At 35.6% G+C, this 15,984-nt stretch overlaps 1 protein-coding gene across 2 annotated transcripts; it reads left to right on the top strand.

The window, feature by feature from the left end:
• Positions 1 to 857: 857 nt before the first annotated feature.
• LOC131150976 (uncharacterized CRM domain-containing protein At3g25440, chloroplastic) lies at positions 858 to 15,379 on the top strand. 2 transcript variants are annotated; one of them, XM_058102106.1, is made up of 6 exons: positions 858 to 1,076; positions 1,207 to 1,290; positions 1,381 to 1,714; positions 13,907 to 14,308; positions 14,695 to 15,209; positions 15,296 to 15,379. In XM_058102106.1, exons 1-6 carry the CDS (start codon positions 1,030 to 1,032, stop codon positions 15,315 to 15,317), a joined length of 1,404 nt encoding a protein of 467 aa, XP_057958089.1. In that variant the 5' UTR covers positions 858 to 1,029; the 3' UTR covers positions 15,318 to 15,379. The 2 variants fall into 2 exon arrangements, with proteins under 2 accessions (XP_057958089.1, XP_057958088.1); XM_058102105.1 differs by having other exon boundaries at positions 14,695 to 15,338.
• The last annotated feature ends 605 nt before the right edge of the window (positions 15,380 to 15,984 follow it).

Below are 15,984 nucleotides of genomic sequence, written 5' to 3'. Positions count from 1 at the left end.
TTTTTTTTTGAAAGGATGGTGTTTGAAAGTCTTTGAACATTTGACTAATTCATTGACATGATTAGTCTATCCCTCTATCATTTTTCGCTTAAATATCAGAGTATTATATCAAATACAAAGTCGTAATTCCTAATACTCAAATTTTGATTATTTAACTTCTTAAATTTATCATCTGAGTCATTTTTTACAAATATTTCTATATTTAGACTTCAAATTTATCATTTTACAAACAAATTTTTCCACTTATAATAAAGTCTTATGATTTGGGCATAAAAATAATATTTTGAAAGCTGATGATATATTTTTCTTGATAATTTTCTCGGTTCAAATAAAAAACATTATTTAGAAAACTACAAAGCAAGAAGATTTATAATTTTATCATAATAAAAATTTAAAATTATCATTCAAACTATCTACTAAGAAATTTGACATTTGTATTAAAAATATTATGTTAAAGTATATTATTTTTTAAGGAAATTTTTTATTTTAAAAAGTCAAATAAATATAAAAGGGCTCGAATCGAACCTAATGAATTGAGGGCGTGGCAAAGATATTTTAGAAATTTATATTTAAAATTATTTAATAATTTTTTTTATGGGAAATAGTGGAGATATATTAGAAATTATTTTACCTAAAAATATAGAAGACAATTTGTTTAAAAGAATAGATAAATTTGTAAAATATAATATTACATACCGAGGTTAGTTATATTTGCCGTTAACTTATTATTAAGTTTATGAATAAAATTAAATATCTGAAAATTTAAGCTTCGTAAAAATTCATGACTTTTAAAATTTTTAAAGGAAGTTCATGAAGTTTGCAATTTGTTTTGATCAAAATTTTAGGTCTTTTATTCGGAAAAAGAAATAAAAAATAGGAAAAAAAATTTAAGACTTAAGGGCCGAAGTGCCACCGCCACCCGCCGGTGCCGCATCAGAAGCCTCGCCGTCTCCTCTCCCTGAATCTCCGGCGCCTCCTTTCTCTGGACCATCGTTGACCTCAACCCCAAACTCATCATCTTCTTCTTCTATGGAGGCGAAGGCTATATGCTTTGGGCTGCAGCTGATTCTGCAGAGGTTTGGTGGGGAAGTTAGGGTTGGGGCGCTTTCCTTCTGCGCTTAATTTCAAATTGTAGCTCACAGTCTCCCCTCCCCCCCCCCCCCCCCTCTCTCTCTCTCTCTCTCTCTCTCTCTCTCGTATGGGAAGTCTCTTTCTCTTGCTTCGTAGCCTCCGCAGAGTTTCTCTTTCTTCGCTCCTCAAACCTACTTCTTCATTTTCCCTGTCTTCCAGGTAATCTCTCTCCCCCTCTTTCTCCCTCCCTCTCGCTTGCGCGCGCACACACCCAATTTCACTGTCTTCTTCTTCTTCTTCCTGCTTCAGGTCAATTACCCACCACCCAGAGCGAATTTTCTGTCATTCTCAGCCTTTGGCTCCATTCCACCGCTTAAACCCTCCATGGATCTTCAGAAACTTGAGCCACGGCTCCGTGAATCTCGTGATATCCCAAGGGAAGACCAAGTTCGAAACCCGCGAAGTGGACCCTCCGAAGAAGGAGAAGTGGAAGACAAAGAAGAGGTTGAAGATGCAGAGAATGAGGGAGAAGCAGAAGAGAAAAGCCGCCAATAAGAGGGACCCCAGGCGGCTCACGGTTAAGGGTAAGAAGAAGCAGAGGTTTGCCAATGCTGAGGAGAGAATCAAGTACAAGCTTGAAAAGGTGGGCATTTTCAGCTAGTTTTGATCATATGCATTGTATCTCTTCGTTAAATTTTTTTAAATTTCTACAAGTCGAATTAATTAATTAATTTTATGTTTTTATAATTAATTATTTTCTATGATTTTTTATCTCACTAGTATTATTCAGTGTAAACTGCTGGTTAAACGTAGTCAAGTAATAGTAGTTTTCTGATTGAAATTTATAATTTGTATGGAGATATTTTAGGATATTAAAAAGAGTTATGGATGGAAGAGTTATAGGTAATTTTGAGTTAATGAGTCGTTATAGTTAGTTGTGAGTGTACACACGAATAAAAAATTTTCAATCAAAATAGACAAGAAATTTAAGTGACAAACTGCTATGTTAAATTTAAGAATGGGATTACAATGTTTGAGAATTTCTTTTCAAAAAGTATATATTTTGATTCCTTCCTTCTTGAAAAATTCTTATTGGAAAAAAAGGGGCAACCCGGTGCACAAAGCTCTTCGATATGCGGTATCTGGGGAAGGGGCAGACCATGTTGGGTCTATAGTATGCCGTCTTACCTTATATTTTTTCAAGAGGTTGTTTCTATCTCTTGAGCCCATGACCTCCAGGTCACATGGCAACAACTTTATCGTTGTGCCTAGGCTCCCCTTCATAAAAAATTCCTATCAAGGGGCTAAATGATTTGGTCTCAAATGAATTAAGAAATTCTCCTCCAGTTTGAGTAGAAGGGGTCAAATTAGCTTGAGAACATGAACAAACTTGAAGTTCAACACTTGAGATGTCTTGTTCTTGATGTTCTTGAGGGATTAAAGGCTTGAAGGTTGGAGTTCTTCATAGGTTTTTGAGGCTTGAATTTGTTAGAAATTTCCCACTTCCTCGATTATTCCCCCCAAATCCTTGAGGGTAACTTTTTGGTGGCTTGTAGGAAAGAGTCATCCTTGTCCTCATTAGGAAATATGTGGGAACTATTTAGTATTACTCCATAAGTCCATATATTTTAATTTTATTTGTCTAAAATTGGATAGTTATGTGGATTCATATTGGGGCATAAGTGACACATGAAATCATGTTGTTGGCAATTGTGATGTCATTTAAAGCACCAATTGATGACATCTGACAATAATTTTTTGGATTACTAGTATCATCATTAATGGAGCTAGGACATTGTGACAAATTCTTATTGGTGCTTATTGGCATTCATGTGGATTAATTTAATGTCAAATGATGGCCTCAAATCGGTCATTAAATTTAATCAACTAGATTTCTTAGCAACATGCGGAGTGCTTGAATTGGCCGTTTATGTGGCCCTTCTCGATGCACTTGATTTGAATTGCCACCTTTTGATTGGCTCAATTTTTTTCCTCCTATAATGAGATATATTATTTCTTACATTGTCATTGTTTTTTACTTTTAACCAATTTTATATAGGAATATTTTAGAAAAAGTGGACACTAGAGTTGGTAATCCTCATGTATAGATTTATAGTTATATATCCATATATTCTTGTGCTTGTGTAGTCATTGACTTGGTTGTAGTTTATTTTTTGTGGTTGATTTTGCTATGCGTTATGTACACATCAAGGAAAAGATTGAAGAGATGAAAACTATTGAATTGTTCGCTTGATAGGACTTTTGTTAGGTTTTCTTTTGTGATCATATGGAAGAAGCTGGCATAGCTGAACTGTCTCATTATAAAACTTTTCTTTATGTGCTTGCACATTCTTTGAATTGTATCTTTGCTCTTGCATGCATGTTACAGTGTTAGTAAAATCAAAGAAGGAACTGCTTTCAATTCAAGAAAGCAAAGAACCAGTTCCTAAAGGCAAATTTTAGAACACTTTGATCAATTTGATGTTTTGTATTGACATGCCTTAAAACTTCTGTTCTGTTGTTGCAGCTGAATCAGAATAAGTTCGTTGGGATAGGTAGCATTGTTGCAATAGAGTCAAACAACTTGGATAATTTCTTGATTGCTTGTAACTTGGTTAGCCCATTGTGGAACTATTGAAAATGGGCCAAATGTGACTGATGTTTGACTGTTAAGGCAATCTAGTTGGACCCAGAATATGATTTTTGACCAGTATCCTCCAAAGTTTTGAACAATGTCATGACAGTCAATCCCATATACTGAAGTGGTCTTTAGGTAGCACTTAATAACTCTTGTTTAGTCCATCTCCTGGTTCACTGCTTCATGTCTAAAACTCCTGTCAATGGTGCCATATGATTGAAAATTTTGAGAAGAGTTTCAGCAATAAGGAGTTGAGGAGAAGCCAATGACTACGTATTGAATTAGGGTATGGGTTTGTGTTTCCAAGGAATTTAACGGTATAAGGATTGTTTGTGTTTCCATAGAGAACAATTTCTTTCTGAAACGTGGATATTCAAAGTAAATATGGATCCCATTTTACTTGATGGAGCACAAACCATTTCTGAGAAACTTATCCTCCCCATCTCACCAAAAAAAAAAGGCAAACCATTTTGTATTTATACCTATCGATGTCCTAATTTTCTGTGCTCACATTAGGCAGGCAACTGAGTCAGCCGTCAACTTTGGATGTAAACTCCTTTTAGCCCTCACTTTGAAGTTGATTATGAATCCTAACGTCCTTCCAACACCAGGACATGTCTTGGATTGCCTTTTATTTTATTTTTATGCAAAGTTGCAAGCACCTATTGCCTATCAATTATCAAAGAAATTTAGTGTTGGTTGATTTTCTTTTTTTTGGGATGTCTTATTTTATTTTGTATTTTTATGCTCTCTTTAAGAATTAGGAGTTTGAGATTTGCTAGACAGCCTGAGGATATCTTCTTCTTCTTCTTCTTCTTTTTTTGCATTTTTTTTATTCATGGCTCTCGCACCTTTGGTGTGTGTGTTTTCTGCTTTTTTTTGTGAAGGTATGTTTTCTGATTTCTTTTGAGTTGTAGGGGAGGAAGGGTATTCAATATCTGAAAGACCAGTGTCATTATTTTTGTGGACCTACAATTACTTATGACTTAAAATGCCATTTCCTCCCTCCCTTAAATTAGTATAGGCAAGACATGCTTATTTCATAAGACAAGTCTATGGCTCTTAATTGTGAGCTTTGCATTTGGGATCAAAATCATTAGACTTAACTTTGAGAGTCCTTTTGGCAGTGGGGCAAATGGGATGTGACTACTTGCAAAAGCCTTATGACAAAATTTCCCCTTTTCTAGAGCAAGTAAACCTGTTGAAGTTTAACTCCTTGACCTTTTGTGAAGCATGAGGAGTGTCATGCAAATTATAGATGTCTGTGTTAGATTTAGTGGATCAAGACTAGGATGGTTTCCTTAGTTGGTTTTGAATGGTTTGTTTGGCCTTTGAAAGTTTAGCTATCTTTGGAGAACAGTGACTGTATCATCGGTTTGGGCACATCTTATTAAACTGCAGAATGGGTAAAGTTATGCATGACAAAGTAAGTGCCAAATACTCTGTTACTTCATATCCATAATAAATTAGAATGCAGTTTTGATATATTTATGAAAGATGATCTCATTGCATGAGTTAAGATTGTGTTATATGTAATATAAAATAAGGCAAAAGACACTCACCTCCCTTGAGGTTTGGCAAAAAGATAGAGACTTCCCCTGAGGTTTCGAAAATCCTAGGGATCTCCCTTGAGGTTTGTCAAAAATGACAAAAACCTCCTTTGAGGTTTCAAAAATACCACTCACCTTTCCCTAGGTTTTCCAAAAAGACACCGATCTCCCCTAAAAAAAACTTGTGTTTTTTAAAAATACAAGGTGAGGTTTATGTTTTTTTGACAAACCTCATGGGAGGTCCCTGGGATTTTGGAAACCTTAGGGGAGGTTCGTGAAATTTTTGAAACCTTAGGGGGGGGGGGGGGGAGATTATTGTCTTTTGGTCAAACCTCAAGAGAGGTTAGTGTCTTTTGCCCTATAAAATAAAATGAAGCAAAATATAACTCTAATTTTTACTATTTTATTTGTGTTAACTTCAACAATAGTGAGACAAAGCCTTTGGGTGTCTAGCTGCTCTTCATAGAATAGTGATTATATGATTGATTTTGCACATATCTTTTTAAACTGCAGAATGGGTAAAGTTAATTTATATGACAAAGTAAGTGCCGAATATTGAGGTTCGCCTCAAGATGAGGCTATAGACTCATTGTGGTCCACCCCTTTCTAGGACCCTGCATACGCGGGAGGTTTGTACACCTGGCTGCTGCCTCAAGATGAGGCATGCTCAAAACGCCTTGAGGCATGTTATAAAATAACAAATCCCAAAAACTCCAATGGATTATACACTAAGACTCACGTATTTGTACAAAAGGCATGCCTTTTGCTCCTTTTTAGTTGAGGCTTATGCATTTTGGGTGTTTGAATCTCTAGTTAGATTTGGAAAGAATTATGACCATATGTTTACACGAAGGAATATCTTAATGTTATCTCTAAAACTTTTGAATCTCAACTTCTCCAAAATAATTGAGACTTGCTTTGTAGATCATGAAAATAATTTGAACTTTGCAATGCCATATAACTATCTTGGCAAGATTTACTTAATGAATTTGAGTTAATATTCTTACATTTTAGAGTGCTCAACAAGAAGTTTGCAAATTATATTTGATTTTTGAATTTTTATTTGTAATTTTATTCTTTTTTTTTTTAAATATTTAATTTATTTACAAATTTTATCAAAAAAAATAAAATTCCAAAGACTTAACACCTCAATGCTTTAAGGCTTATGCCTTGGTTCATAAGTATTAAAGCACGTTGTCTTAAGGCCTTCGCCAGTTAGCCTTTCAAAGCATCGGTTTGGAGAACATCCTTTTCAATGTCCAATTTATTTATTTATTTATTATTATTATTATTATTTTTTTTTTGTGGGGGTAGCTAGAAAAAATAAGGTCATACATGTCTAGTAGTTAATTTATCGTTGACTGTAAGATGCAGGCTACTGTGATACACAGGCACACATGACTTTTTACTATTTTACATATAAACTGGATCATAGTGCATTCTATTTTTGAGGTTTCGATGACTATGGTTCTAGGACTGGAGGGTACTTTAGGAGTTAGGATAACTATGTCGTGTGGAGCCTTTGCCGATTGGTTGAAAAGAATAGGAGTTGCAAAGAATACATTGGAAATCACTGAATTGAGATATCGAGTCCATGAAAATGGGCAAAGATTAAACATTTTATGTGTTTGTACCAGAAGTGGATGGTACAAGGGACTTGGACAAGCCTCTTTGAAGGGGTAAAGGAAGCTGATTACAATTGGGCTACAGAATCATTATTGTTGATGTAAGGACTTTTTATTACTTGTTCAAGACATAATATTACAAATATATAGTATACAAACACACTCTTTATAATATATTTTATATAAATAAATGCAAGTGAAGTGTATTAACATTATTGCTCACTTTTTTGCTACCACTTCCACAGTAGCTTCAGGCTCTGGTAACTTAGGGGAAACTTTTAGAGAACACATTATTCATGAGAGATATTATTCTCTAGAATGTTTTATTGGAATTTCCTCGCTCATCAAATTTTTGCTTTTTGGTTTCTTCTTCATTGGGCTTTGGGTCTTGTTTTTCTAGTTCATCTTGAAGTTACATACTCTTCCTCTCAATTTTCTGTTCACCTTTTCTTTAGTCTAATAATTTGATCTGTAGAAACATACAACTTTCAAGTAACCAGTGCAGATGAGTCATATGTCTCTTGCCACTATACATTTTTTTTTTTTTTTGGCTTTTTGAAATTTCAATACAATGTCTTGGTAAGTGTGATATGTTTATCAATAAAAATAATCATTTGGAAGATTTTTGTCTGCAAACAGGAAATTTCATAACTAGTTGAGAGTACAATTGCTGAATAAGCTTTGAGATGAGAGAGTTGACTTGAGACTTGAGAGAGACAATTAAGAGTCCATTTCCTAATGTCAGTACAAGCAATTCCACAATGAATGTGTATTCCACACTTGGACATATTCACCCTAAAATTTATCAGGTTGCTTTCACATTCATTTCCTTATCTGAGGTTTTGTTGTCATTCATACACATCTCTTTGTTGTGTCATCAGTGAAGCATTTCATTGCAGCTGTTCGAGATCTAGCACATGAAAGACCAAGTAAACTTCTACAGCAAAAATGAAAAGGATCATCCTTCCACTGCATAGGAAAATTCACTGAAGTGTTGCCAAACTTAGTCTTTTCTGCTTGATAACCTTCAGAAAAATGAATCTGATCACAACAAAAAATACAAATTTTTTCATTTTTCAATTTGTACGCATCCATTTGTTTGTAGTGTTATTTGCTCGATTGCAGACATTTTTGGAACACCTCTAACAAAGGGACCATGGTCAATTCTTTTTTGAAAGAACTTATTGTCGAACTTCAGATGAAGAACTTATGATCAAACTTAAGATATGAATCTATCTGATTTAGAAGTGGAACATTGTCTCTAAGTACAAGGCCACAGTCATCATCTCTGCTGGAAGTGCTTTTTATATCTAATATCCTGGCCTTTCACTCACTATTCGCAGTTCTGGATCAATAGAAATCACAAAAGGCAGCCTGTTCCTTCCGTTTCCAACTAGAAGCTAGTAGTTCCATCTTTGATCTCTCCTCTTACCAGTAGGTAATAAGTTTCTTGTTTAGTTGAGCCCATGCTGTCCTTGTTTTAATAAGTATGCTTTAACAGTCTATCCCGATTCCTCTAGTTTGGACTTCCTAACTTCCTTATTGAGTTCAGACTCTGGCTTAATGGACAATTGAGTCAAGAGGCATTCATAAGCTTTATCTTCTGGATAAGGAACCCTAGAAAAGACCAATTGAGACTCCCTCCGTAGTCCTGCTAAGATCTCTACTTGTCCAGTCTAGGACAACTGAGATCTCTGAGTCTGTGAGTGGGAGCAACACTCCATTCATGGGTCAGCTGCTAGGCCTGGGACCGGCAACAGGCACAACCTGGCCTGCAGCTCTGCTGAAGCATCTACCATTTTTGCTCATAAGGTTATGTTTAGTTTGCCATTTTACTTGATATTAGTTCATCTAACATGGATCCCATTTAACCATTTCTGAAAAACTTATCCCCCCCATCTCACCAAAAAAAAAAAAAAGCAAACCATTTTGTATTTATACCTATCAATGTCCTAATTTTCTGTGCTCGCATTAGGCAGGCAACTGAGTCGGCCGTCAACTTTGGATGTAAACTCCTTTTAGTCTCACTTTGAAGTCGATTATGAATCCTAACGTCCTTCCAACACCAGGACATGTCTTGGATTGCCTTTTATTCTATTTTATTTTATTTTATTTTTTATGCAGAGTTGCAAGCACCTATTGCCTATCAATTATTAAAGAAATTTAGTGATGGTTGATTTTTTTTTTTTGGGATGTCTTATTTTATTTTGTATTTTTATGCTCTCTTTAAAAATTAGGAGCTTGAGAATTACTAGACAGCCTGAGGATTTCTTCTTCTTCTTTCTTTTTTTTTTTTTGCATTTTTTTTATTCATGGCTCTCGCACCTTTGGTGTGTGTGTTTTCTGCTTTTTTTGTGAAGGTATGTTTTTTGATTTCTTTTGAGTTGTAGGGGAGGAAGGGTATTCAATATCTGAAAGACCAGTGTCATTATTTTTGTGGATCTACAATTACTTATGACTTAAAATGCCATTTCCTCCCTCCCTTAAATTAGCGTAGGCAAGGCATTGCTTATTTCATACAACAAGTCTATGGCTCTTAATTGTGAGCTTTGGATTTGGGATCAGAATCATCAGACTTAACTTTGAGAGTCCTTTTGGCAGTGCGGCAAATGGGGATGGGACTACTTGCAAAAGCCTTACGACAAAATTTTCCCTTTTCTAGAGCAAGAAAACCTGTTGAAGTTGAACTCCTTGACCTTTTGTGAAACATGAGGAGTGTCATGCAGATTATAGATGTCTGTTAGATTTAGTGGATCAAGACTAGGATGGTTTCCTTAGTTGGTTTTGAATAGTTTGTTTGGCCTCTGAAAGTTTAGCTATCTTTGGAGAATAGTGACTATATCATCGGTTTTGGGCACATCTTATTAAACTGCAGAATGGGTAAAGTTATGCATGACAAAGTAAGTGCCAAATACTCTGTTATTTCATATCCATAATAAATTGGAATGCAGTTTTGATATATTTATGAAAGATGATCTCATTGCATGAGTTAAGATTGTGTTATATGTAATATAAAATAGGGCAAAAGACACTCACCTCCCCTGAGGTTTGGCAAAATGATAGAGACTTCCCCTGAGGTTTCGAGAATCCTAAGAATCTCCCATGAGGTTTGTCAAAAATGACACAAACCTCCTCTGAGGTTTCAAAAATGCCACACACCTTCCCTAAGGTTTGCCAAAAAGACACAAGTTTCCCCTAAAAAAACTTGTGTTTTTGCAAAATACAAGGTGAGATTTATGTGTTTTTGACAAACCTCATGGGAGGTTCCTGGGATTTTTGAAACCTCAGGGGAGGTCCGTGAAATTTTTGAAACCTTAGGGGGGGGGGGGAGATTATTGTCTTTTGGTCAAACCTCAAGGGAGGTTAGTGTCTTTTGCCCTATAAAATAAAATGAAACAAAATATAACTCTAGTTTTTACTATTTATTTGCGTTAACTTCAACAATAGTGAGACAAAGCCTTTGGGTGTCTAGCTGCTTTTCATAGAATAGTGATTATATGATTGATTTTGCACGTATCTTTTTAAACTGCAGAATGGGTAAAGTTAATTTACATGACAAAGTAAGTGCCAAATATTGAGGCTCGCCTCAAGATGAGGCTATAGACTCATTGTGGTCCACCCCTTTCTAGGACCCTGCATACGCAGGAGCTTTGTGCACCAGACTGCCTCAAGATGAGGCATGCTCAAAATGCCTTGAGGCATGTTATAAAATAAAAAATCCAAAAAGTCCAATAGATTATACACCAAGACTCACGTATTTGCACAAAAGGCATGCCTTTTGTTCCTTTTTAGTTGAGGCTTATGCATTTTGGGTGTTTGAATCTCTAGTTAGATTTGGAAAGAAAATTATAACCATATGTTTACACGAAGGAATGTCTTAATGTTATCCCTAAAACTTTTGAATCTCAACTTCTCCAAAATAATTGAGACTTGCTTCATAGATCATGAAAATAATTTGAACTTTGCAATGCTAAATAACTATCTTGGCATGATTTACTTAATGAATTTGAGTTAATATTCTTACTTCTTAGAGTGCTCAACAAGAAGTTTGCAAATTATATTTGATTTTTGAATTTTTATTTGTAATTTTCTTAATTTTTTTTTAAAAATATTTAATTTATTTACATTTTTTTATCAAAAAAATAAAATTCTAAAAAGACTTAACACCTCAATGCTTTAAGGCTTATGCCTTGGCTCATAAGGATTAAAGCACATTGTCTTAAGGCCTTCGCCAGTTTGCCTTTCAAAGCATCGGTTTGGAGAACATCCTTTTCAATGTCCAAATTATTTATTTATTTATTATTATTATTTTATTTTATTTTATTTTATCTTTTTTTTGTGGGAGCAGCTAGAAAAAATAAGGTCATACATGTCTAGTAGGTAATTTATCGTTGACTGTAAAATGCAGGCTACTGTGATACACAGGCACACATGACTTTTTACTATTTTACATATAAACTGGATCATAGTGCATTCTATTTTTGAGGTTTCGATGACTATGGTTCTAGGACTGGAGGGTACTTTAGGAGTTAGGATAACTATGTCGTGTGGAGCCTTTGCCGATTGGTTGAAAAGAATAGGAGTTGCAAAGAATACATTGGAAATCACTGAATTGAGATATCGAGTCCATGAAAATGGGCAAAGATTAAACATTTTATGTGTTTGTACCAGAAGTGGATGGTGCAAGGGACTTGGACAAGCCTCTTTGAAGGGGTAAAGGAAGCTGATTACAATTGGGCTACAGAATCATTATTGTTGATGTAAGGACTTTTTATTACTTGTTCAAGACATAATATTACAAATATTTAGTATACAAACACACTCTTTATAATATATTTTATATAAATAAATGCAAGTGAAGTGTATTAACATTATTGCTCACTTTTTTGCTACCACTTCCACAGTAGCTTCAGGCTCTGGTAACTTAGGGGAAACTTTTAGAGAACACATTATTCATGAGAGATATTATTCTCTAGAGTGTTTTATTGGAGTTTCCTTGCTCATCAAATTTTTGCTTTTTGGTTTCTTCTTCATTGGGCTTTTGGTCTTGTTTTTCTATTTCATCTTGAAGTTACACTCTTCCTCTCAATTTTCTGTTCACCTATTCTTTAGTTTTTCCTGCTGCTCTAATAATTTGATCTGTAGAAACATACAACTTTCAAGTAACCAGTGCAGATGAGTCATATGTCTCTTGCCACTACACATTTTTTTGTTTGGCCTTTTGAAATTTCAATACAATGTCTTGGTAAGTATGATATGTTTTATCAATAAAAATAATCATTTGGAAGATTTGTATCTGCAAACAGGAAATTTCATAACCATTTCCTAATGTCAGTACAAGCAATTCCACAATGAACATGTATTCCACACTTGGACAAATTCACCCTAAAATTTATCAGGTTGCTTTCACATTCATTTCCTTATCTGAGGTTTTGTTGTCATTCATACACATCTCTTTGTTGTGTCATCAGTGAAGCATTTCATTGCAGCTATTCGAGATCTAGCACATGAAAGACCAAGTAAACTTCTACAGCAAAAATGAAAAGGATCATCCTTCCACTGCATACTTATATCTAATATCCTGGCCTTTCACTCACCATTCACAGTTCTGGATCAATAGAAATCACAAAAGGCAGCCTGTTCCTTCCGTTTCCAACTAGAAGCTGGTAGTTCCATCTTTGATCTCTCCTCTTACCAGTAGGTAATAAGTTTCTTGCTTAGTTGAGCCGATGCGGTGTTTTTAATAAGTATGCTTTAACAGTCTATCCTGATTCCTCTAGTTTGGACTTCCTAACTTATTGAGTTCAGACTCTGGCTTAATGGACAATTGAGTCAAGAGGCATTCATAAGGTTTATCTTGTGGATAACGAACCCTAGAAAAGACCAAGTGAGATTCCCTCCACAGTCCTGCTAAGGTCTCTACTTCCTTGTCCAGTCTAGGACAACCGAGATCTCCGAGTCTGTGAGTGGGAGCAACTCTCCATTCATGGGTCAGCTGCTAGGCCTGGGAATGGCGACAGGCACAACCTGGTCTGCAGCTCTGCTGAAGCATCTACCATTTTTGCTCATAAGGTTACGTTTAGTTTGCCGAATGCCTATTCTTAGGAATAAATTAATTTTAGTAGGCCAATTACAATTAGTTCTACATGAAATTATGTTGTTACAATAAAGCAAATAATAATGTGAAACATTTTATGAGTCCATAATAAGGATTAGACAAGGAATAATTATTCCCAAATTTCATCATGGGGACGTCTATTCCTTTCTTATTACATGTTGAATGAAATAATTAAGATAAGCAAATAACAATGTGGAACATTTTATGAGTCTATAATAAGGAAATAGACGAGGAGTAACTATTCCCAAATTTCATCATGGGGACATCTATTTCTTTCTTATTACATGTTAAATGAAATAATTAGGAATATATAAAGAATAACTATTATTCCCTTAATTCCCAAAATTTAAATTATATTCCATCTTAGGACATAGCCCTGGTTTTAAGATAATATATATTTCCTGAAAGATGGGTTCTAAACCTCCTTTAGCAACCTCTAAAGAGAAAATCATTTTCAAAAGCAAGACATTCTTTGACATAAATAATTTAGATTGCTTAAATAAGTTAAGGCGTATTCAAGTCCCCCCCCCCCCCCTCTCCCGGAATTTTTTAAACTAAATTGCTGAGTGGTTGGTTGACACATTTTGCTTTCTCATTCCAATCCCAGATCAAATGGTGCTTTTTTTTTTCTTCCAGATATAGGAAAAATGAAGGGAATGTGCCAGAGTTTCCTTCAAAGTTAAAAGGCTGATGCATAATATCATGTTTCCCACGACAGTTTAGTGAAGTTCTCCTCTGCATATGTCCTTATTCAGTTCCCATTTCAATTTGCACAAACTATGCTGTAATTTTTTTGTGTGAGGTCTTTGACTTCTGTGGCCATGGACTTAATTGCTTAGTATGTGTTTGAAGCTTAAAATTTTCTCAGATATTGCTTTTGTAATTTTCTTTCCCCACATTGCAGGCCAAAATTAAGGAAGCCTTACTTATTGAAAGACTCGAGCGGTATGAAGTTCCCAAACAACAGGGTCCTTCTGTTAAACCGGGTGACCTGACTGCTGAGGAACAATTTTATATGAAAAAGATGGCCCAGAAAAGGTCTAATTATGTACCAATAGGCAGAAGAGGAATTTTCGGAGGTGTTATTCTAAATATGCATATGCATTGGAAGAAGCATGAAACTGTCAAGGTCATCTGCAAGCCTTGTAAGCCTGGCCAAGTACACGAGTATGCCAAGGAACTCGCTAGATTGAGCGGTGGAACCCCGATTCAGATAATTGGAGATAACACCATAATATTTTACCGTGGAAAGAACTATGAGCAGCCAGAAGTTATGTCACCAATCGACACACTATCCAAGAAAAGGGTGTGTATTCCAGCATTTTTTCTGTAGTTCGTAAACAATAGTTCTATAAATTTCCTATAAATTTCTGATCTTTGTGATGAGGAAAGCCGATTTTGGGATGAACTTTGCAAATTGAAGAAAACATCCTCTCGCTAATAATTAATCACCGTCGTCATCATTCTGTTTTTTAAATTTGGGAGGAATTGTATTTATTGTTTTTTCTTGATATATTGACTTAGTTTAGTCCTTTTTTACCCACTTGAAGTGGAGCAAAGGAAAGAAAGATGTGTCCAATGTCTCTTTTGATTGAACCTCTTTTCTCAAATTATATATGTTTGCTGAATCCTGCTAAAATCAGGACTCATCTCTCACTTGAGATTCACACTTTTGCCTTTTCCTGTCTCCAGGCATTGGAAAAATCGAAGTACCAGCAATCACTTGAGTCTGTGAGGCGCTTCATTGCCATTGCTGAGAAGGAATTAGAGCTCTACTGCAGGCATGTTGCATTGTATGGTGACCCTAATGATCGGAACCCCATTTCAGTTCTTGACAGTCCAAGAAAAACAACCAAGAACCCTAAAAAGTCTGAAACAAGCAGAGACGCTCTTGGTTCGGATAGTGATGATGGCCTCTCATCCTGTTCTGATCACGAGCTTTCAGAGCCTGAAGAATTTGAAGATGAGGAATCGCTCGGAAGTGAATTTGATTCTCACCACAATAAGGAACTTTCAGGAACACAATTTGGTTTCACTGATCAAAAATTTTCAGAACCTGAAGAAGAAATTGAAGATGAAGATTTACCCATAAGTGGATTTGACCCTGATGGCAATAACAATGATTTTGTTCCGGATGATGAAGAAATAGACCATAGATTTTCTAGCATGCAGGAGGACTCAATTACTGCATTAGATTCTTCATTAAGGTCTGGATGTAAAAGGGATTGTGAAGATTTTGCAAGGGAAAGAGTCTGAATGAGAAAAGTTAATTTCTTGCTATTGTTTTTTTTAGGTATGGACATCATTATTCGTAAACTGCCTTTATCATTGCTGATTCATTGCCATCTCAATAACACATATGATACTTGTCTTTCTACTTTCCACAAGTACAGCGTGTTTGGGAGGCAAGAAAAGAAAAGAAAAGAAACGAAAACAAAATGAGGGAGGGACAAAGGTCTAGGGCCTACGAAAACCACAAAACAGGTGCAGGTTGGTGCCGGGGGGTCAGGTGGACAGCCCAACAATGGCACGTGAGCCAGTTCATTGGTCAGACATCCAAGACAGACTGATTTTGGTTGGTGGGTATCAATGGGGATGCGCCAGTGTCACAGAAAAATAATTCTTTCAATATCACCGATGGTTTTTGCTGCTCCCCTAAGCTTCCCACCCCATGTATTTTCCTGTAGGGTGATTGATGGTGGAAGTGCCCTACTGGTTGGCGTGGAAATTCATTTTCTCCCACCCCATGTATTTTCCTGTAGGGTGATTGATGGTGGAAGTGCCCTACTGGTTGGCGTGGAAATTCATTTTCTATATATATATATAAGAGAGAGAGAGAGAGAGAGAGAGAGAGAGAGAGAGATCATGTTTTTTGACAATAATGTTTTTTAATTTTTTTTTAAAAAAATTATGCTTAAAGATATGTTTGGGTTATGAATTTTGGTATCTGAATTTTGATTTGTTTGGATCTAGGCAAAGTTG

The sequence above is a fragment of the Malania oleifera genome, chromosome 3, assembly GCF_029873635.1.
Source record: "Malania oleifera isolate guangnan ecotype guangnan chromosome 3, ASM2987363v1, whole genome shotgun sequence".
NCBI classification, from domain to species: Eukaryota; Viridiplantae; Streptophyta; class Magnoliopsida; order Santalales; family Ximeniaceae; genus Malania; species Malania oleifera.
The sequence above is the reverse complement of the archived record's forward strand: the minus strand, read 5'-3'. Positions and strand labels throughout refer to the sequence as shown.